This window comes from Petromyzon marinus, chromosome 10 (genome assembly GCF_048934315.1).
Source record: "Petromyzon marinus isolate PM22_M1 ecotype Great Lakes invasive population chromosome 10, UKy_Petmar_22M1.pri1.0, whole genome shotgun sequence".
In the NCBI taxonomy this organism is placed as follows: domain Eukaryota; kingdom Metazoa; phylum Chordata; class Hyperoartia; order Petromyzontiformes; family Petromyzontidae; genus Petromyzon; species Petromyzon marinus.
Window position 1 is genome coordinate 13,628,057 of NC_133676.1, and position 23,537 is coordinate 13,651,593.

At 39.1% G+C, this 23,537-nt stretch overlaps 1 protein-coding gene across 3 annotated transcripts in view; it reads left to right on the plus strand.

Annotated features, from left to right (window-relative positions):
- Positions 1–23,537, plus strand: part of THSD7A (thrombospondin type 1 domain containing 7A) — a 368,787-nt gene that overhangs the window by 227,461 nt on the left and 117,789 nt on the right. For all 3 annotated transcript variants that reach the window (XM_032951145.2, XM_032951144.2, XM_076066194.1), the window contains exons 9-10: positions 244–492; positions 19,242–19,433. In XM_032951145.2, coding sequence (XP_032807036.2) covers positions 244–492; positions 19,242–19,433 — 441 coding nt within the window. The remainder of the gene's footprint in view (positions 1–243; positions 493–19,241; positions 19,434–23,537) is intronic.

The window sequence follows — 23,537 nt, forward strand, 5'->3', positions numbered from 1 at the left end:
TCTCATTTGAGCAATTTAATTTTGGTGTGAATATTCACTATGCTTAATTGAAATATGTTATATGAATATCACAAGTGTTATACATTTTTTTTGTACATTTCAGATAAAATACTAGTTTTAAAGTGTATCCCCACTTTGCATACTTTGGATCCTAAATGAGAAAGAAGACCGATTTATTGTTAAAATTTGTGCAGATGTGTGCTCACCTGACCACCCTGCACTGCTCTTCTTTCCCTCTGACAGGTTTTATGCTGCGCGAACGGAAGGTGTTGTTACCACCTTTCACCTCTGCCTCCTCTCCTTACTCCGTCTCCTCATTGTCGGCACGGGAATCCGGCCTGGGTGGCTGTCCCCACCTCGTGGAGGCCATCCCTTGTGAGGACGCCCGCTGTCATCGCTGGCATGTAGCCGAAGTCAGCATCTGCATCCCCGGCAACACCAAGTGTGGCACTGGGACACAGTTCCAGCGAGTGGTCTGCTACGACCGGCATGGTGAGTGCACAGTGTAATCAGAACATTCTTCATGGTTGCACTTAATAATAACAATGATTTATGGCCCTTCATCAGCCTATTGTTTTATAAAGACCACCCAATGCCATGCTGGTCATGAGGCTTGTAGGGCATACTTCACCACACTGGTCAGTGCAGGTTGGTGACGAGGATAGTCCCAGAAGTGCTTTGGATATTACTGACTGCCGATGTGTTAGCCCGGATCAGGAATTGTGATCCGGTTGCCGGGTTCAAAGCACTGTGTGACAACCACTGTACTACGTATATATTTGTATGTATATATTTCGTTTCATTTTGCAACACAAACATGCACACTGTAAATTCCAGTGGTAGAGTCCCCAACTCGAAATTTAAAAGTAACAATTTCAAATTCTGGTCAAGTGTTCACACTCAGCCCATCAGCTGTTTGTTGTCAGCTTGTAAATTCCCACTTTTGGGCATTGCTTTCCATTCTTCCTTTGCTGGGTTGTTCCAATTCATTAGCAGTCTCCGAATGCTTTGATTTGGTCTTACTGCCATCCCTTCCGCTGTCTTCCTCTGCCTTTTGTACAAGGTCAATGAAATCAGTAGTACTCTGTGGAAAGTCAACAGGGGTTGTCCTAAAGAGAAGCTGTCCCCTGCCATAGGAATTGTGGGGGCTCAATAGCGAGTTCACTGTTTTATTTCAAAACAAACCCCACATCCAACGTATGTAGCATACGCAACTTGTACCATGAAGTGGCATACATTTTAAAAATGTAATATACTGTAATGCTAGTTGCAGAAAAAAACAATGTGTTCGCTTAGGAAATGCATTTAAAGATTGTTAACAGTCTATAAAAGCCATCTATACAAAAGTCTAATCAATAAATATTTTAAAAAATAACATGTTTCATATATTATTTATAGATGTCGTGTAATTAGTTGATAATGTAGCATACATACTTTGAGCTGTCCATTTATGTCAATGCTCTTGTTCTTCTTACATTATTTTATGAAAATTACTTTAAATTGCTGGTAATAGACTTGGCAAAAGCAAATGTCAACTGACTTATAATCTGTATTTGTCTGCGAACTTCATGTAGCCTAAATTTAATGGGTCCTCTTGGTACATGTTTTGAAAACGTTTTTTTTTATAAAATGAAGCCTCTGTGAAAGCTTGGAAGGAATGAAAATTAACGTGAGAAAATGATTGAAAAATTGTGCAAAGAACACTGCAGTATTTGACTTAAGTTTCAAGTTTCATTTATTAGATTTAGCCCTGTGAGCCATGCGGCTCTTGAGTCGAGTGCAACCGCAACAAACACAATATGAACAGAGAAACATCTTAAAGCGACTACGCGCAACAGAAACATCCTGGACAAACCAGCAAATCTTCCAGAAAAAAAAAAAACACCGTATTACAACGCTGTATGCAAAAAATCCCAGTGTGATGCAAGTCAAACAATAACAACCATAAGACAATTTAGACTAAAGTTATCAGTCCAATACTGAGAAAGTCAGAGGGGTTATTTGGCCGTACTTCCTGACACGAGTGAGTGCAGGTTAGTAAATGGGGGTTGCCCAGGACCGGTTCATATATCACTCACCACCAGTGCTAGCTCTGGTTGGGAATCGAACTCAACTTTTCCGGGTTCATAGGGGTGATGTAACCTCCACTGTTCCTCTCTCCAGGGCTTAAAATAGCCACATTCGAATATTTTCATCGCTTGTAGGCTAGACTCATGGTCTAGTTTTGACAGATGAGCCCAGGTTTGTCGAGTTTGTTCCAATTTGTTTTGCCTATTTCCCCCAACTATATCCTGATTTCGATTTAAAGCTTTCGTGACTGCAGGGATTCATATTCTTGGTTTTTTCGGCAAAGTCACGTAGAAGGGAAATAACAAAACAATAAAAATAAAACACAATAAAATAAAATTCTCACGACGTCTCGGCCACAACGCAAGCAGCCGTCCTCAGGTGAAGAACAGCTGTCGGAAAGACAGCGTCCTAATGGGACGCTGAAAAAAAAGTTAACCATTGCAGGGACAACACATGAATATAGCAGGAATATATATATATGGCCATAATTAAAGGTGGATGAAGATGCAATTATGAACAAAAAAAGGTGATCAAGAACTTGATTATGTGATTTTGAAAATCTTAACTTGATAATCGAAATCAGCATTGTGATGTGACCAAAGAATATGTTTTCTGTAAGTGCAAATTGTCATCTATGACATATGGATGCACCACTGACAAGAACATATAATTAGTTCCATTTCAGTATGGATCTCGTGGAATTCTTAGATTTTTCAATCCTTATTTTATAAAAGATTACAGCGGAATAGGTGGAGCATAAAATAAGCTAGAGAACAAGATATTACATAAAAAAAATAATGAACAATATACCCCAGGTCCCTCCACGAGATGTCTCCTGAGTTTATGAAAGATTTTCATGATCGTTTTCTGATGGCCTGCTCACACCAATGAGGTTGCCAATAGCCACACTATTAAATTGGCACCTCAGCATTATATTTTGAACAATATTTATCGAAGCAAGAGCCATTTTTGGCTGACGATACTGAATGCCAATATACTCAGGAGCTCGCGGGAAAAAAACACGGAATTTTAAGGGTTGCTTAACTTGTAAATCTGGAGTTTCTATTGCGTGAGATGGAGCATTCGTTTTTGAATTAACGCCTACCTGTGCCTTTTCCGTTTCTACCAATGGACCTATGAAGTAAAATTTTCATCGGAACTGTGCTTATGAAGCGATTCGTCACCATTTGTGTTTCCAATTAACACTGGCAGCTCAGGGGTGTGAATAGTGCTATGGTTAACGTGCGGCGATGTTAAGTGGATGAATATGGCTTACTTTTAGAGAAAGGTGCCTGACCCCCCTCAATGCGTATAAAAGAACATGCATTTCTTTATTGGCTCCATTCATCCCTCAGACTCTCTTCATTAGAGACTGCCTGTGTTAGTAACATGCAACAAAAGAAGAAAAATGCAGAAGGATATAAGCAGGGAAAAGGCTTTTGGTAATTCAAAATGTTTCATTAACTCTAACATGTTGAAGATTTGCAAAATAATATGCTTGCAATCATAACAATGAAGAACAGATGATACGACAGCAATAATGCAGTCAAACATGACCTCGGAGTGGCCTCATTATGCACAAATACGTTTATTTGAAAGGGGAGCAAAATTGTACAACGGTAGTGTGAATTTTTGTAACATTGTCTGTTTCTATTCTTGCGTACCATGGCAATATGTTCGAGAGCTAAATGCCAATGTCAACGGCTGTGAGCCATGAGAGGGCTTCAGGAAGATTAGCACTTTTGGCTATGTATGGTGCAAAAGGAGTTCTACATGCATTCATACAGGAGTAGAGTTCTGCTATGTATGGTGCAAAAGGAGTTCTACATGCATTCATACACTAGAGAGTTTGGCTATGTATGGTGCAAAAGGAGTTCTACATGCATTCATACAGGAGAGAGTTTGGCTATGTATGGTGCAAAAGGAGTTCTACATGCATTCATACACTAGAGAGTTTGGCTATGTATGGTGCAAAAGGAGTTCTACATGCATTCATACAGGAGAGAGTTTGGCTATGTATGGTGCAAAAGGAGTTCTACATGCATTCATACAGGAGTAGAGTTCTGCTATGTATGGTGCAAAAGGAGTTCTACATGCATTCATACAGGAGAGAGTTTGGCTATGTATGGTGCAAAAGGAGTTCTACATGCATTCATACACTAGAGAGTTTGGACAGTTTTCCGATTACTCCTTTGAGGGAGCACACACTACAGTGGTTTACTACATGGTCCATAGTTTAGGTTGCATGGCCACAATTAAACTGTGGCTTGTCGTTAATTGTCAATTCATGAAGGAGATGTTCAACTTCTCATGATGTGGTTGATGGTTACACCACTGTTTTCAAGGAGGAAATGTCAAAGCCAGAAGGTTCGATGTTTGGGTCTCGAATGAGATGTTTATTCTGGACATCTGAGTTGTTCCACTGTTCACCAGCATTCTTCTGGATCTGGGTGAGATTCTATGATGGTAACAGCACAACCCCATGAGGGGGATCAGGACTAGAGTCAGCAGCGAGCTCCATTGTTGAGGTCTTGGTTGATGGGTAGGTTATCGTTGGCAAAAACATGTGTCAACTCATTTGCAGTTTTGTGGCAGAATATTCACCCGGAACAGGGAGCCAGGTTATTGGTGTCGGTTTCAGTATTCCGGTTATGATGCACATTGCGTTATTTAATTGTGTACCTAGCAGTTTTGGGCATGAACTCCCGGACCAGGCTGGAGTGCATTGAGTTGATCAGTGTGAGGGCGGCAGTTGGTAGCACATCAGCTGAGGCTCCCCAGGTCATTCCTGCAAGTTTCTGCAGCAGGGTAATTCTTTATTTGGTCTTTTCACAGATTTGTTTTATGTGGGGCTTTGGAAGGTCAGGCGTCTATCCATGATAACCCCTAGATATCTTGGAGTGGGGTCATAGTGCACTGTGCTACCATCAAGGATGTACATCTGCTGCATGATTGTTGAGGTGGAAAGCGCTTTTGGTGGTTTTGGAAGGACTTGATCGGGGTTTCCAGCGATGGAAATATGCATCCAATGAAGTTAACAGTCTAGGTAAATATACATATACAGTTATTTAGATATTGATTTCTTTTACTTTCGGTGCTTTATAAATGGAACGTATTTTTATTATGAAGAAACGGGGCGACGCAGCATTATTTTTATTATTTTAGAGCATAAACAGTACATTGTTATGCACCATTCATCTTATTAGTAAATGCATGGGCATGTCACAATACCTATAAAGAATGCATAGATTCGTATATGAATAACAACAAAATCATTGCTTCATTTTCTTTATCAAGATGAAAATATATTACACATTGCTGACCTGAAGGCTTGTGATGTGATTGGCAAATTCATTCCACAACCTGCTCTCTCAATTCTTTTCCCATCAATTATTCTAAACTTAATAGCATTTTAACAAATATTTCCATAATGTCTTGGGTTCAAAAACAAAGGCCAGGCAATTTCCTTTGGATTTGTTTTAAACATGCCAGATCGAGATGCAGATGTATATCAACATGCAGTCTCCCTAAGAGAGCAGTTGAGTTCGGGGAAACATCTGTGCCTGTAATATTCCTTTTAAAGTGCATAACTTAATACAATCTTGAGTAGCTGCGTGCCATTTCTGTGTTACATAATGTAATGCAGTAACACCTGTAAATGTTTTTGAGTCTGGATTATAAGTGTTGTGAAAATGTGTTTTCCAATTAAACTCATGGGGTTGTGCATATTGTAAAATCCTTGGTATATTTGATTACGTAACTGAATTATGGTGGATTATGTTTTATTAAAAAAAAGTCCAGTTTCCTCAGGTTTGCATTACAATGTTATAATGTAACCTTGGCTTTTGGGGAAGCTAGTATTACATTTTACTTCTATACTTCATTTACTTATTTATAGAGATCTTTTCCCTATTTTTGCAGTGCTATCGTTTTTTTGTTATGTAATGTTTGCTGTCGTGATTTGCTGACCTGCCCCAACTGGACGTCTGTGAAAAAAGAGCTTCATCGCTCATCGCATTCCTCCAGTCCAACTCAGTCAAGATTCTGATTCTGAAAAGCACCTAAATTTTACTGCAGTAAAATGATCGTGCATTTTTAGCAAATAGAAAGTCTTTTTTTGTATTCTTTTGAGATTACTTTGATTGTGTTTATGTAAACATTGTCTTTTTGGCTTCTAGAATTACAATTTGGTCGGATGATGACAGTGGACTTGCACATTTGGCTTGGAAACAAGTTACGCATTTGAATGTTTGTCTTGTGATTTCCAAGTCCAGATGCCATTAAGAAGCTCTACTTTCTACTTGAAGAATGTGGCTTAAACATTTGATAAGGACATTGCAAGCACGTTTTTATTATATTAAACAAGAATCACAACTGTAAAGTTAACAATTGGCAAACTAACATTTGGGCAAAACAAGCATTGGTTAAATTTTGATTTAAAGCTTTCGTGACTGCAGGGCTTCATATTCTTGGTTCTTTCAGTAAAGTCACGTAGAAGGGAAACAATAAAATAATAAAAATATAAAACAATAAAATTCTCACGACGTTTCGACTGCAACACAAGCAATCATCATCAGGTGTGAAAACCACAGCAACCTTGGCTTTTGGGTAAATGTTATTGTTTCCCTTCTATGTGACTTTACCGAAAGAACCAAGAATAAGCATTGGTTACATAAGGGACTACATACCCGATGGAAGATGATTAAAAAAGATTCAAAGCAAATCTAAGGATGTGCTCAATATGTGGTTGTATTTCATAAAATCTGATTGTAGTTGAGGAGGTGCATTGTGCATGTTGCGAAGGGCTACAGCACCTGGAGTGGGAGTGAGTCACGGCTGTGTAGCCAAGCCAGATTAAAATGTTCTGAAGTAAATGGATCTCGGGGCTGCACGGTGGGGTGGCAGATTGCCTGCAGACTATGCAGACCCCTAAAATATGACGTTGGTTGCCAGTGGTTGACTGAAATGGCTGGTGGTTGCCTTGAGAGCTGAGAGATCGGCATATTGTCATTCGAGAGATATTGTCACCTGTCATTTGAGATATCTTTTGAGATATATTGTCATTTTGAGAGATATTGTCATTTGAGAGCTATTGTCATATTGTCACCTGAGAGATCCGCATGTTGCCGGAGAAGCGGGATGCGAGTTCTGAGAATAAAAAACGATCTATCGCGCTGTTGATATTATTTTTTTTATGTTTGTATCTGATATTGTGAAACATATCTAGGCAATTTTTTAGTGCAGTCGTTCGATATTCTATTTATACTGATTAGAATAATCTAGGCTAAACAAATTGTTCATAATGAAATAATGCAGGTAAAAGAAAGCTTAGATTGTTTATATAATGATAAACAATACATACATTGTAGCCCTTTGTTAATCCACTGATGCGTGAAGGCATCCCCATGCCAAGTTGGTCATGGGGTCGTTTGACCTTACTTGAGCACACTGGTCAGAGTAAGATCAGAACCAGGTCAGATGTTCATAAATTCAATCTCAAACTTTTAATATTGATCACTTTTTTTTACATCAACAAAACATATTTACTTTGTGCTCCGGGCCTAAAGTGCATTATCAATATCGTGATTTGTCAATACTTTTCCGAGCTTGCCACTAAAGGTAATTGTAACGATGTCATCGTATTAATACAGCGGGCGGCACAATGCACAGGGCCACATTTGAGCCATGTTTCCCAGAGGCACAGAGAAACCGCTGTAATACAATGTTGTATTCGTCTTCCAGCCAGCAACCTCGCATTGGGCATCCATCTCCGTGGCATCTTCTCGGTTTGCAGACCCCTTGAGTAAACAACAACAACAAATGTGCTGTACACGTTAACTCAGAATCAGTGTCCGAAGGTGAGTATTGATTCCAGACTTTTGCGGTGTATTCACAGGAGCTGTGTTCGATTAGTATTGTTGTTGTTTTCAGAGTAGTAAGTAAACCCAAAATATAGACCACTGCATTTTTATTTTACAATTAATATCACAGTACGTTGAAGATATTAGAGAAATTAAAACAAAAGCTGTTCATTTTCTAAATTCATTCAAAATCGTAATTATGTTTGTATATTTTTGTTTTCTTTAAATACTCTATTGAGAAGTATTTTGGCCATGACACGATGTGATACAGCACGGATATATGTTTAATGATTACTTTATAAACGTTATCATGTACAAATAGAAAGCCAAGGGTGTTTGCATAAAATATAATTCACAGTTTGTATGTTGATTAGCAACCTAAACTTCATGCATAAGCAGTGCTTGTAGAAGTAAATATACATACAATGAAGTAAATTTAATTGCTCATTATTAGCAGGATGCTTTGTTCATGTTAATGTACTGATTCCTCTATGGGAATAAATTGTTAAAAGTTTTATCCACTTGGGGTGATGACAGTTTTACATATGCTCGACTATTATGGTAATTATTTTCATTGCAAAAACTATATTTACATTTAACAATACATTCAATGCAGAATTGAATATATATCATTATTATTTAAGACTGAAGCAGGAGGATTTCGCCACAATTCTGGCTATCCGCCTGATAATGCTAGTTGTAATTACTGGTCAAACTTCGTACTCAGATTGTAAATGTTGTGAGTTTTCTCTCCAACATACCGGTGTGCTGAACTAGTAACGAATTGGCACGTTTTGTTTACGTGACAAACCTTACTAATTGGCTGTGTCCGGTGGTGGCGGGTTTAACAACACTTTTATATTTACGCGATATAACTCAAAAAGCCTCTATTATGGATCATTATCATGAATGCTGACCTCGCTGACTATGTACTGTGTATTAACAGTGACACAAACACTGCGACACAATCACTGACCATATTCAAAAAACCCCATCCATCTCTATACATTCTGAAGACACGAACCTTCGAAACTGTCTGGGGGCAAATGTTTTCATAATTGACATTTATAAGGCCCATTTCATCATATAGATCCCCATGCGAGACGCCAGCGTTAACAGCTTACCTGGCACAATTTCTTGCCGACGGTAGATGCACCAATACCAACACACCAATCAGAACAGCTTGACAAAGTCGGGTTTACTGCATCATCTGTCCACTCTGTGGGCAGCCACAATAATATTGGAAAGTCTGGTAAACACCCGGGCAGCAGGTGTATCCAACATCTCAAGTCAGCTCACCATGGGGAACGCGTGTGATGGTTTATCACTTCACAAGTGGTGACCACAGTCTCGATGACATGTCTAAGCATGGTCCTTGCGTGGTAAAGTGTAACCAAGCTAGGAATACCCAACCGGGAATGCCCTCGTTAACCCAATAGGATTAACAGATGCCAAATCCTCGTGAAAAGCGAAATCAGTTTATAAAAACAAACGCGATATTTTTATTTGGTTGTAAAAATAATATCGGCCTACAGAGTATTCTTGCTCCAATATACATTTTAATATATTGGACACAGTATATACATATGTATGTACAAGTGTATTTGCTCATGAAAAAATATATATTCAAGTTCAATGTTAGATGGTAGACTTTATGAAACTAGAGGCAACGTTTAAACATCCTGGTTTTAATTTGTTGCTTTGATCTTCCCCTGCCTGTACTATGATGTCCAAATGATTTTTAGAGAAATAGTCGAACTCCTCTTATCGTTGATTATTATAACTAGTAATTGATGTTCATGGAATTAATCTAGAACTTGTTTCAGTACTGCAGCTGTTATGTACAATACAGTAAGAGCTGGATACCACCGAATTATTTACGTACAATTGTGGTATTTGCAACACACCCTTCAATTGCCCAACTCCTGACATTAGCACTTCTGGCCTTGTTACCAAGGGTGTGCTTATATCCAGCATCTACTACAATAGCCAACTGGTTTAATTGTTATAATACAATGTAGTGGCTACAAACATCAACCACTTCATTCATTATCATTATATTAATAATCATCATCATCGTCCCACAACTATTGTATTAATGGCACGATCTGTGAAGTCTTATTGTACTGTATCCGCACCTCCGATTAGCACGGTTGCCTACGTACGGTGCGAAAGAAGTCCAACGTACATTTATACATATACCTATCCCATCAGTCGGAAACAGTACGCTGTTCATCTCTCGACCATCGGATGACCTCCCCTGAGTGCCTGCTTCAATGCTCAGCAGCAGTGCCTGGTGTTGATAACGCGGGCACACATTTACCACTGCTATCATCACCAAGCCATCGGCAGCGGTGACAGTAACTACGGTAGTGACAAAGGCAATCATGACAATCATCTTTAAGCATAGTTCTTATCAGAGTCATACTCATCATCATCTGTATTTTCTGTGGATCAACACAAAGGTGAATGATAAAGGTGCAGCACTGAAATTACTCGTTCATGCCACTGCTGGAAAGGCCTCCATTGGCGGGAGCTCAAGAGCAGTTCTCTAGAAATATAAATAATAATATAATTCATTTAACACATCAACGGCCTTCATATTATCCAAGGATCCTGCAGATAATAAGAGAATTTAGTCTCAATCCATAATTGCTTCTTCTTATCGCTACGATTTTAAGACCAGTCTGCAGATTGAATTACAGAATTACCAGATCCTGTGGAAATTAGGAGTCATAGATAACCGGTTACAGATTATTCTTTGGGTCTTTCGGTAAAGTCACGTAGATAGGTTCAAAGCAAAGACCAAAAAACAATGACGTTTCGATCGCAACACAAGCGTTCGTCATCTGCCTGCGTTCGTCATCTGTCTGATGACGAACGCTTGTGACTTTACCGAAAGACCCAAAGAATATGAATTCCTGCAGTCACGAAAGCTTTAAGTCGGTTACAGATTAATGAAATGTCACTGTGTACATATGTTGTTCAGGCACACATTTTAGATCCTCTAGAAAATCAGAATAACAATAACAGAATTGTTTCAAAAAGTACTACAGAGGTGATTTTCTTGGCATACCAATTGGTTTAAGAGTATAATTCTACTGCTGATCCCAATCCATATCACCAGCTTTTTCCACTAGTGCGGTTCTGGAAATCTCTCATATCTTAATTTAAAGAAACGTATTGATACATATTTGAGTGTTGTTTTAATACTAAATGTGTTCAAGGGGAAAAACTGTCCACATGAATGCAAAACTATTCATATGCCAACCTTCTTCAAGGCATTTTACTTATGGTGTTAAGTGTGATCAACAACTGTTTGGCAGGTGATACTGCATCTCCCCTTTCTCTGCTCTAAAAAGGGTCATCATGTAAAATGTAGTCTATTATGTGAGTACATGTACAATACATTGCTTATTTTATAAGGTGGTATTTCATTTAATTAGGCCGATTTTTTTTTAAAACAATACCTTTGGAATTATGCATGTGCTATCACCTCTGGAAGGAAAACGCGTATGTTCTATTTTACGCAGTACACAACTGCATGCCCCACGCACACACACACACATTACGTTTACACCAAACAAGCGTGATGATTGAACCGTTGCCCGCGTTGCTTCTGCACAGCTGAATATACGTTTGAGTAATGTAATGCATACAGTTACAAAATAATTGAACTGCACTTGTCATTTCAACCATATATTGCATTGAATTCAAATGTTTCCATCTACATTTTTGGATGCTTAAACATTTTCAACATCATCGTTTGACAAACGTACCTGTTAATTCTCTGTTTGGCTTCGTTCCACATATTTGAACAATGATTTTGTGATAGGAAGTATTAATGTGCGACTAGTGCGGACATAGTACACGCGACAGATTTGTATCTTTAACACGTACGTGGGATGCAGAGCATGCGCGTGCGCGCACATACACAAACAAACACACACACAGCCACAATACGAAATCTATGTTGAATTGAACAACTGCTTAAGAACTCCATTCTCTCACAACACAAAACTGCGGAGCAGCGTAAAGCCTCGTCGGCAAGATTTGACATCCTCAATTTTGCATGTGGTTGACAGGCGATGTGTACGCATCAAGCTTGTTGACCACGTTTAATGTACAGCCTCCGTTGTTGGTTGCACAGCGGCGCACCTCCGAGTTTGCTTTTCGGTCAGCACGACAGGTGTGGCTCTCGCAATAAAAATGCAATGCGGTGCCATGAAGCAAATGCTGAGCGACCTGCTGCGTGCGGGCTGCTGGGAGTAGGGCGAGGAAACTAGCAAGCCTGAGACAGCGAAGGATTGAGGTGGCATTCTTTTTGCAATTGTTTTTAATCAGTTTGTTGAACGAGGCAAATGGACTGTAGGATGAAGCACGCTGCCTACAGTGGAGCCATTGGGTTGATTGGAAGGTTGGTTAAAAGTTGCGCTTCGCAACGAACGAGATGTCCAGTATAATTACCGCATAAACCAAAAAAACAAATCCTATTTACTGAGATGAGTACATATGCACGCATTTAATTACTTGTGAAATATGACTGTGCACCAGCTCTGCAGAACGCCGTGGGTTCATGTCGGGTGGGGGAAAAAAAAACGACAACTAATTGGCTACGGTTCCTTTTTCTCATTGCCATTTGATGAAATGAATTTGGCTCACTAGTTAATCAATTGTTTGCCCAGCAGTTAAACACATTATAAAATGTATAGATGAAAATGCCATGAGCTATGCTCGACTCTTTGCTCGAGTTTTAGGTAATAATACACATTTTCTTCAATTCCAAAGTAAAAAAAACCACACAGAAAGGAAACTAATTTCCCTGCTGCTCAGCTCGTAAACATAATTTATTTTGGGCAAAATGAATTTTGCAAACAAAATATCCACAAGGGCATTTTGACATCGCCTCTCTCTTCACTTCTATGGCAGGCTATGTTTATGAGGATGGCAAATTTAAAGTGCATTTCCTTTTGACGCAAATGACCTTTTTCCATAAAAGATTCCACTTAATACTCAATATTGAATTTGTATGTTGTTAGCATCAAGAAAAAAGAGGATTATAAGCCCAATGAGCATTACATGCCTCATTTAGCCACATCATCAATACAGTTGCAAACTGGTAAATGTCTGCTATGCTTTACATAGCGATCTTAAAAGTTACCTATTAAGATAATATACCGATCAAGACGAAGTGTACACCGTAAGTTGTTAATTTTAGTGTGTTGTGTTTCACGGCGTCATGTTTTGCAACGCTTTTTTACAATGACCCATCTTTGACTACCCTGGTTATGATGACAGGTGAATATATGTTCCACATATTTGATGATATACCCACTACAATGTTTCAGTAAATCATTCGTGACGAAGTGTGTCTATGTGCTGCAATTTTTTTCGCATTTGAAAAAAATAATAATTGTGTTACGTCCCTCAGGGTATACAGTATATGTTTTAGTTTTATGTTTATGTGTATTAGTTAAGGACAATTGAGAAAAAGTATATCTTTAATACTCAAATGCGCCCTTGCAATGGCCAAAAAAATCAAATTACTTTACTTTGATTGTTCTCTGAAGGCAACACCTAAAGTAACTTTCCTCGTAATTTGTGTTCTTGATTCGACAGCTGCTTGCCTGCAATTTTTTTGCAAGCAAACATCATAGCCACTGCAGAGATGGCAACAAAAAATAAATCCTCAGGGGAAAGATTAGAACTTTCCCCCCTCTGCAAGTGCTTCTCCACAAGTAGTTTATCGTGAAATCGGTCCTCTCACTGGGCATGAATATTTTACAAGGCAGGCGGTTTTTTTGGGGCATTTTATTTGAACATTCTTTTCACTTCGCGTCTTATCATTACATTTTAAACATTGTAAATTATTAGCCACTTGTTTTTTTTTCTTTACATAGACATGCCATTGATGTCTCTCTCGTTAGACTGTATTTCACTTGTGGTAGTGTTACACCTTCTTTGCAAATACTTTGCATGTACAACAACTTAAATATATTACCTGATTTAAAGCTTTCGTGACTGCAGTAATTCATATTCTTAGCTCTTTCGATAAAGTCACGTTGAAGGGAAATAATAAAATATATATAAAACAATAAAAGTTCTCACGACGTTTCGACCATAACACAAACGGTCGTCATCAGGTGTGTCGGTTTGCATGAATATTTATTTAATAATTTTTTAAATTTAATTTAATAAATTAATTTAATAAAAATTTTAATTTCATTTAATAAATTTATGCAAACCGACACACCTAATGACGACCGTTTGTGTTATGGTCGAAACGTCGTGAGAATTTTTTTATTGTTTTATATATTTTATTATTTTATTGTTTCCCTTTAACGTGACTTTACCGAAAGAGCTAAGCATATATACTACCTGACTTCGAAAAAATATTTGTTATGACATGTAGCTCATGCTTACGTTAGATTCTCATGCATGTGGCAGGTCGATACGTTCACAAATATCAGTTGCAGTGGAGATGTAGTATAGGGGGAATTGTCAGGTGTGATATGCAGAGTACATATTACAAGTTTGATGGTGTTTTCAACGCATTCATTTGTAAGTATTTATTGCATTCAGCCCCACGTGTTGGTATCGTTTTGTCTTAAGAAGATGTGTAAAGTGCACACGTATATAGTTTCCTTAACGGTTACATAAAATTACTGGGTTGCATTTGTAACATGTTTTATTAAGAAATGAAAGTTGGTGTGAAACATTCCTGAACACATTTAAATAATCATGTAGAATCTTTCCACAGATTTTTGATATTCCAGTCAACTGAACTAAAGCCATGGCTTCAACTATTAAATCAAGTTTAAATATATATTCATATACAATTTAAGCCAAAATGTAACAGATACTATGGTTATGTGTTATTGGCCTACCTGGAATGGGTGGGACATTGAAGAAACGCTCTGGGAAAAACATTCAAGTGAATATATATTTTTTTACAATTTGATTTGATCTTAACAAATATGGCCCAATGCCTTGGGGGTCTTAATACACTATGTCAGGAAACTCAGCCAGCACCCTTGCATTCCCAGGTTTAAGCCCTGGGGCATCAAAGTGAAAAATGAATGCTGCCACCTCTGCCCAGAAGGGGTTTCAAGTGATGTCAGCGCAGTTGGCAATGATTGCAACAACAAAACCTCTACAAATTTAAGATGCAAGTGCTTGGATGTCTTCTCAGAGAGTGCAAAATAGGCATGTGCTCAGCATGGGAATGAATAGAATGCATGTGCTAATGTCAGAATCTAAGTGCCTTGATCAAGTGGCTGCGTTAGAACTGAATGTCCTTTTTCATATTTTACCTGCCCTGGTATAGGGCTTGCGGATGCACATTGAGACGTTGAAATTTAATTTTCAATCAATTGGTATGTATATAGCACATTGTTAATTAGGGGGAAAATCCGTGTGAATTATATTAAAATAATAAATGTAAGTATGGAAAAAAGTGTCCCAAATCATATTCAAGGAGAAAGTCATTGCTGAAATGTTAATGCCAAATAAAAATGGTCTGACTGGGCAGCCATGCAGTGCTGAAGGTGTGGAGTGTGAACCACACATTAGTATTGGCCAAGCATCTTTGAGAAGAGCTACTGCCTCTGGGCAGCTTCATTACTCTTCCACTTGTGCACAGGGATGTCTGAGTCTAATATATGGCTGAAGGGAATGCACTTTACGGTCTGACATCATCCCTGTAATGGGAGAAAAGCTTTTTTTTTACCTTGTCACCAATGTCATGAACATAAACATATCGTACTAATATATTGATATAGATGTAAGCCTTAGTATCACCTTTCCAGATTATTCATTTTAAAACTTTGCTCAAATGGTATTTTGTTATTGTTACGTGTCCTGTTCAGACACATATATATATTTCAGCCTGGAACACCAATGACCGACAGTTTAGCAGACGTACATGGTACTAAAAATAAACTAAAACACTTCATTATTGTGTTCTGAAATGCCATTGAAGTAACCTTCAATGGCATTTAGCCACTTCTGCGCCTTTGGATGTTAACGTGCCCTGAAGCAGGCCCCACGAACTCGGCTCTGCAGAATCCCGGGTGCATCTCTTGTCTTCTTACATTGTTATTTAATTCTATGTTGCCCAGCACTGGAAGCATCCTTTTTGTCTTAATACATACAGTACGTGCTTTTATCATTATAACTTCGACCCCCTCTTGGCCATGTTACATCGCATTTAGTTGCACTTCAATTTGTATGTATTATATCTTTTTTTAAAACTTAATTATCTGTTCCAAAAATATATGTATATTTTTAAATGTACTATTACAAAGCATTTCAATGCACTTGGTTTTGTATCTTTAAAGTGGCACTACCGTTACATTATGCTCCTGTTCAAACAACTTTAAGAAATCCATTTATCCTTGAAACACTTTATTTGATATACAATATTATTCACCATTTACATCTGTCTTGCTATTATGTAATGATACAAAGCGCTGTTATACACTTCCAATACAGCTCATTGTATTCAAAACAGCACTGTAATTTTCTCATGGCAATTTAAATAAAGGTAGAGAATTTGGATTGTAATTACATGCACTGAATTGCAAACTTTGTGTTGATCACACTCACAAGACAACTTGGAACTATGTATATTTTCATCTGCCTTAACCTTTTAAAAATAATTTTGCAAAAAGCTGAACTCAGGCCTTTTGCTTGCATGCTCTCAATGCATTAAATTTATATTCCACCCACTCTGCTTCCTCCCGCATGCTATCTTAAACCTTGCCTGTTCGTAAAACTGGCTTTGAAAAAGACATTGCCCGAAAGCCTGGACCCTGAGCCAGATCTAAATTCCAATTTTGGAAGGCCTAGTGATGGCCAAGTGAAGCCTGGATTTTAGCAGGGTGGGGAGGTGGCTGCGTTTGACATGTATGGAATTGATGGGGAATAGTCAGTGGCAGTGCTTGCATTACCGGCATCATGCTTTACAGTTTCGGATAAATCCATACTGTGGCTCTATTGTGCTGCCTTGTAATATGTAAATTTCAAATCAGAGGGTAGTGATGGATATGCATATTTTAAAGGTATTGAATTACTTATTTTAGGTTACCTTTGATCTACTTTATTTATCTGTAGAATATCTCCCAACCTGTACTCAATGTAGCTAATTATATATATACAGTTCAATATTACACTTAATGAGAACAAATTGTCATCTATGTTGCATTTTAATGATGAATAAATTATTAGAAGGCCACTAAATCTATGCAAATTGCATGTAAATATAGCTTTCTCTTTGCCATATCGTGATCCAGACACAAATAGTCTTGGTACGAATAGACATTTAATCACATCTGCAAAATAAATTAAAGCAATTCTAGTCTTCTATAATTACTGTGGAGTCTTAGATACTGTATATATACATTTTGATATAACATGGTGCTCTTTAGAAGTATCTGTTTACATTTTTTTTTTAAATTGGTTCGCTTAGGAGTTACGTGGACGTGGAGTTAGCCAATTAAAACATAAAATGGTGAAAATGGGTTTTAATTAGTCGAGACACAAAGTTAGTATAGGACTCGAATGTTACGATACCACAAGTTATTTCATGATAAAATTAGGTCAAACGTTATGCTTAAACACACTTTGTTAAAGATTAAAAAAAAAACATTGTTAGCATTATTTCAGTTACATTTTTGGATTCTGCAAATTAGCAGCACATGGCCCTGTGACAGAAATTTCACAATTCGGATATACAGACGCCCCTCGCATAATGTGCGATGTGCGTTCCTGAAAAAATAGCGCGTAAGTCGAATCTCGATGTATGAAGCATATTTTCCCGAGGACATGTTATAAGGGGGGTGGGGGGTTACTGAATAAAAATTAACGATCATTTCATAATTTTAGCCCTAATTTACAAAATCCGCGTGAATAGTATAATACTTATTAATACATGCTAACATTAAGAAACATTTTTTTATAAGACGTTTAATAACACATAATCATTAAAATTGATTAGACTACTTCATACAAAGATTACTGCATGTGGAGGAACTTCAGGGCTTCTTGAATGCTTCCACGTGGTGCAATCAGAGTCCATGACACTGGGCGCTGCAAGGACACTGTGACGTCATCAGATGGAGGTTTGCATTGGTAAACGACGAAATATAATGTCTGCACTTCGAATTTTTATAATTGAAAATATTTTTTTGTTTGTTTAGAAAAATTAAATTACGCATTTATTTTTTCTTGAGCGCGTACCTCTGAAATGCATAGCGTTGTGAAGTATGTCCCCAAAGGACGAATCGCGTAACTGCGAATTCACGCTATGGGGGGAGGAGGGTATTCCGCTGAGGGACGCCTGTACATGGTGATTCATTTATAGACACCCCACTAAAATCTCCGATCAGCACGGTTGGCTACGTATGGTGCGAAAGAAGTCCAACATACAGTACATACATAGATCAGATTGTAAATGTTGTGGCTTTGCTCTCCAACACACTGGTGTCCTGTACTAGTGACGAATTGGCCACGTTCTGTTCACGTGACAAACCTTACTAATTGGCTGTGGCGGGTGGTGGCGGGTTTAACGACACATTTATATAGTTATGCGATCGAACCCAAAAAAACCTGTATTATGGATGATATTGGTCGCGAAAGCCTACGTGTTAAACTTTCAACTGTTATGTATTTGATTGGTGGATGATAAATATGATAGAAAATGTCAATTTATATCAAAGCCTCTACATGTCCTCCACCAATCTCACAACAGTCGCGAAATATTTCAACACCCTGCTCTGTAAGATAGGTTAGCCATCGCTCTCACAATATTTAATCATCTGTTGAGAAAACATTAAAATTGTTGGGGTATCTATACATGGATCGTGTATAGTGTGTGTGTGTGTGCAGGTGGAGCGGTGTCACAGTGGTGAGTTGACCTGGCGACCAGACTTTGATTCCCAGCCACGGCTAGCATCAGTGGTGAACTCCTCATGGGTCCCACCTTTACCAACCCGCACTGACCAGCATTGTGAAGTTGGTCCAACAGCTCCCGTTACTGACACGGCATGCGTGGTGTCCTTCAATCAGTGGTTGTTTGGCGAAGGGATGCAACTTCTCAAGCTACATCGTCTTGAGTTGAAGCCGTGTGCAATGGCTTGCATGCACTGCATGCATGCTGAACTTCTTTCGCACCGCACGTAGCCGACAGTGCTCATCGGAGGTGCGGAAGGCTTTCGTCCCCGTTGGCGTTGGTGCGTGCTTCACGAACTTGAACGTTTGAAGAAGAGATCACCAGCGTTCGTATCGACGGTGTGCTTGCACTTTGCTCAGGCGCGGAAGCAGGGCCGGAGCTGTGCGGAGACCCGGGTTTCCCCACACAGCTGTCGTGCCTGGTGCCCTGCCCCAGCGACTGCGTGCTGAGCGAGTGGACGACGTGGTCGCCCTGCTCTCACACCTGCTCGAGCAAGAACGCGGAGGGCAAGCAGTCCCGCACGCGCTCCATCCTCGCCTTCTCCGGAGACGGTGTGTCGTGCTCACCCGACTGCAGTCGGCGCGACTCGGCCGTACACGCGCCGTTATATATTTTTTTGGTTTGTTTTCTAATTTAGAGCAGAAAGGAGCAGCTCTCAGACGCAATACATCATTTCGGTGAGGGTTTAAAAGCAGGGGCAAGGTGATGTGTGCATCACTAAGGCCCTTAAGTAATCATGTGCTTGTGCTTTTAGGGGGTGGGGGGGGGGAAGTCCCAAAACCCCAGTGCACTTGACGTACCTTTTGTTGTGTCACTGTTAATAGGGCATTTGGGTCAATCTCAAATGGGGGCTGACTTTGACGTATCAAGTGCACACGGGGATAATGCATTTCTCTGCAGATTATACTGGTGGGGGAAGGAAAAAAAAACATGGTCCTTTTTTCAAACATTGCTCTTAATTTCATTAAAAAAAGTTGTTAGCCCACACAGTGAGACATGTTACTAAGTGTCAACCCCCAGCGCTCTGCTCTCTGCCCAATAACAAGTGCGAAAACGGTTCTTTAATAAGCTATCCCTGTGGATAGAGTGGCTGAAGCACATTGGGATAATAATGAATACTTACAAAGACGTCACAAATGAAGTGTTGATTTATGGGAGGATAAGACGGTCGGTTATGTGCTAATGAGTTGCACCCAAGGCAGGACTAAAAGCGTACAAATGTGCAAAGTATTATTTATTACCTAGGAACCGTTTAAATTGCATATGTAATCCTGTCTGTCTAAATATGTGTGCATTAAATATACATGCGTTTTTTTTTATTATGGATATACATGCGTGTCTGTTAAATGTAAAAGAGTTTATTGTTTTTTTAAAGAAAATATGAAAATGCTCATAGTAGATGGTATTCAATGTAATTCTTAGAGTGAATACATTTTGTATCCATGCTGTTGTTGTGGTACATATACTATCATGAAGGCACTACGTTTCAATGACAGTTAAAGTCTTCCAGTAAGGGGCGATGTTTTAAGAGTTTTTAACCAATCAAGTAATTTGTGGGCCATTTAAGAATTTTGAGAATTTGTTTTTATTATGTACAGTGAGGGAAAAAAGTTTTTGATCCCCTGCTGATTTTGTACGTTTGCCCACTGACAAAGAAATTATCAGTCTATAGTTTTAATGGTAGGTTTATTTGAACAGTGAGAGACAGAATAACAACAAAAAAATCCAGAAAAACGCATGTCAAAAATGTTATAAATTGATTTGCATTTTATTGAGGGAAATAAGTATTTGACCCCTCTGCAAAACATGACTTAGTAGTTGGTGACAAAACCCTTGTTGGCAATCACAGAGGTCAGACGTTTCTTGTAGTTGGCCACCAGGTTTGCACACATCTCAGGAGGAATTTTGTCCCACTCCTCTTTGCAGATGTTCTCCAAGTCATTAAGGTTTCGAGGCTGACGTTTGGCAACTCGAACCTTCAGCTCCCTCCACAGATTTTCTATGGGATTAAGGTCTGGAGACTGGCTAGGCCACTCCAGGACCTTACTGTGCTTCTTCTTGAGCCACTCCTTTGTTGCCTTGGCCGTGTGTTTTGGGTCATTGTCATTCTGGAATACTCATCCACGACCCATTTTCAATGCCCTGGCTGAGGGAAGGAGGTTCTCACCCAATATTTGACGGTACATGGCCCCGTCCATCGTCCCTTTGATGCAGTGAAATTGTCCTGTACCCTTAGCAGAAAATCACCCCCAAAGCATAATGTTTCCACCTCCATGTTTGACGGTGGGGATGGTGTTCTTGGGGTCATAGGCAGCATTCCTCCTCCTCCAAACACGGCAAGTTGAGTTGATGCCAAAGAGCTCCATTTTGGTCTCATCTGACCACAACACTTTCACCCAGTTGTCCTCTGAATCATTCAGATGTTCATTGGCAAACTTCAGACGGGCATGTATATGTGCTTTCTTGAGCAGGGGGACCTTGCGGGCGCTGCAGGATTTCAGTCCTTCACGGCGTAGTGTGTTACCAATTGTTTTCTTGGTGACTATGGTCCCAGCTGCGTTGAGATCATTGACAAGATCCTCCCATGTAGTTCTGGGCTGATTCCTCACCGTTCTCATGATCATTGCAACTCCACGAGGTGAGATCTTGCATGGAGCCCCAGGCCGAGGGAGATTGACAGTTCTTTTGTGTTTCTTCCATTTGCGAATAATCGCACCAACTTTTGTCACCTCACCAAGCTGCTTGGCAATGGTCTTGTAGCCCATTCCAGCCTTGTGTAGGTCTACAATTTTGTCCCTGGCATCCTTGGAGAGCTCTTTGGTCTTGGCCATGGTGGAGAGTTTGGAATCTGATTGATTGATTGCTTCTGTGGACAGGTGTCTTTTATACAGGTAGCAAACTGAGATTAGGAGCACTCCCTTTAAGAGTGTGCTCCTAATCTCAGCTCGTTACCTGTATAAAAGACACCTGGGAGCCAGAAATCTTTCTGATTGAGAGGGGGTCAAATACTTATTTCCCTCATTAAAATGCAAATCAATTTATTACTTTTTGACATGCGTTTTTTCTGGATTTTGTTGTTGTTATTCTGTCTCTCACTCTTCAAATAAACCTACCATTAAAATGATAGACTAATCATTTCTTTGGCAGTGGGAAAACGTACAAAATCAGCAGGGGATTAAATATTTTTTTCCCTCACTGTATGTTTTTCTATTCTTACATCTATTGATATTCTAAGTTTAAATTATTACAAAGCGATATACATCACATTTCTGTGCATTTCTGGATAAACGCCTCCCCACACAATGCTAGTTGGGGTGCTGTTTGACTATATTTCACCTTCCTCGTCAGTGCAGACTCACAAAAGGGGCACAGGACCAGTTCAAATATCAAGAATTCAACTCATCTCACTGGGTGCAGAGACCACTGTGTTACTCCTCTCCCCACACACAGAGCAAATATTTGTTCATTTGTATATCTTGAGGCACTTCGATAATTTATAATCGAAAGTATTTTTCCCCCTTTTAGACACCCCTTTGTAATGTGACATGACAATCGTACAATTGCTCTGCTGTTATTTTAAATTCTCATTGTAAATGTTACATTTTGAGAGATATGTCCTTTAATTGTCATGACCACAGCACGCCATTTTTCATGCTCTTTGTCAAAAGATACCAATTTGAAAATAATGTCACGCCTTGTCCTGTCTCACTGAGCCATTCCAATGTGCACAGGTGACTTCTTTTGTTGGGAAATGCAGCATGATTGTTTGTGGGTTCATAAATAACAATACCTCTCATTGAATGACTTGGCTATTGTGCTGTGGTATCAAGACTAAATAAGCATAAATTGCTGTAGGGATCATATATGCCTCTCCAATATGCTTCATAACAACTAACCCCCACACCCAGGGCCATATTTTTGCACTAATGACATTTAAAAAATCTAAACAGGATATGATGATGAAAACAAAACCATGTTTCAATGGAACATTTTACACGTAACACAAGATGAAATGAAATTGTACTCTCGATTTTGTTTTGTTGATTATTTTGTCTATAATAATAACAACAATCCCCATGACCAACGTGGAGTGGGGAGGTTTTCATCAAGCAGAATATGAATAAAGGGATATGAATGAAATCACACAGAATGCACCAGATCTTGTCTGTGGTCAGAAGCAGGATTGAGCCTGGATAGTGCTTGTGTGGGACACTTCTGTACATACCAAGTGATATAGGCTGCAAGGCTATGTTGTGGGTAGCAGATGGCAGTGCATTAACTTAAATTATTTTTCATAATTTTGGATGAACACGTAGGCTTTCGCAACCAATATCATCCATAATAAGAGGTTTTTGGGTTAGATCGCGTAAATATATAAATGTGTCGTTAAAACCCGCCACCACCCGACACAGCCAATTAGTAAGGGTTGTCACGTTTAAAGTTCCATTTCCATTTATTTGGTATAGCCCTGTGAGCCATTTGGCTCTTGAATCGGGTGCAACCGCAACAAACAAAAACATGAACAAGAAAACATCTTAAAGTTATTATGTGACTGTGCAAACAGAAAGTCCAGGGAAAAAAAACATCAAAATATTCCTGAAATAGCACCGTACACCAACGCTGTGTGCAAAAATCCCAGTGGGATACAAGTCAAA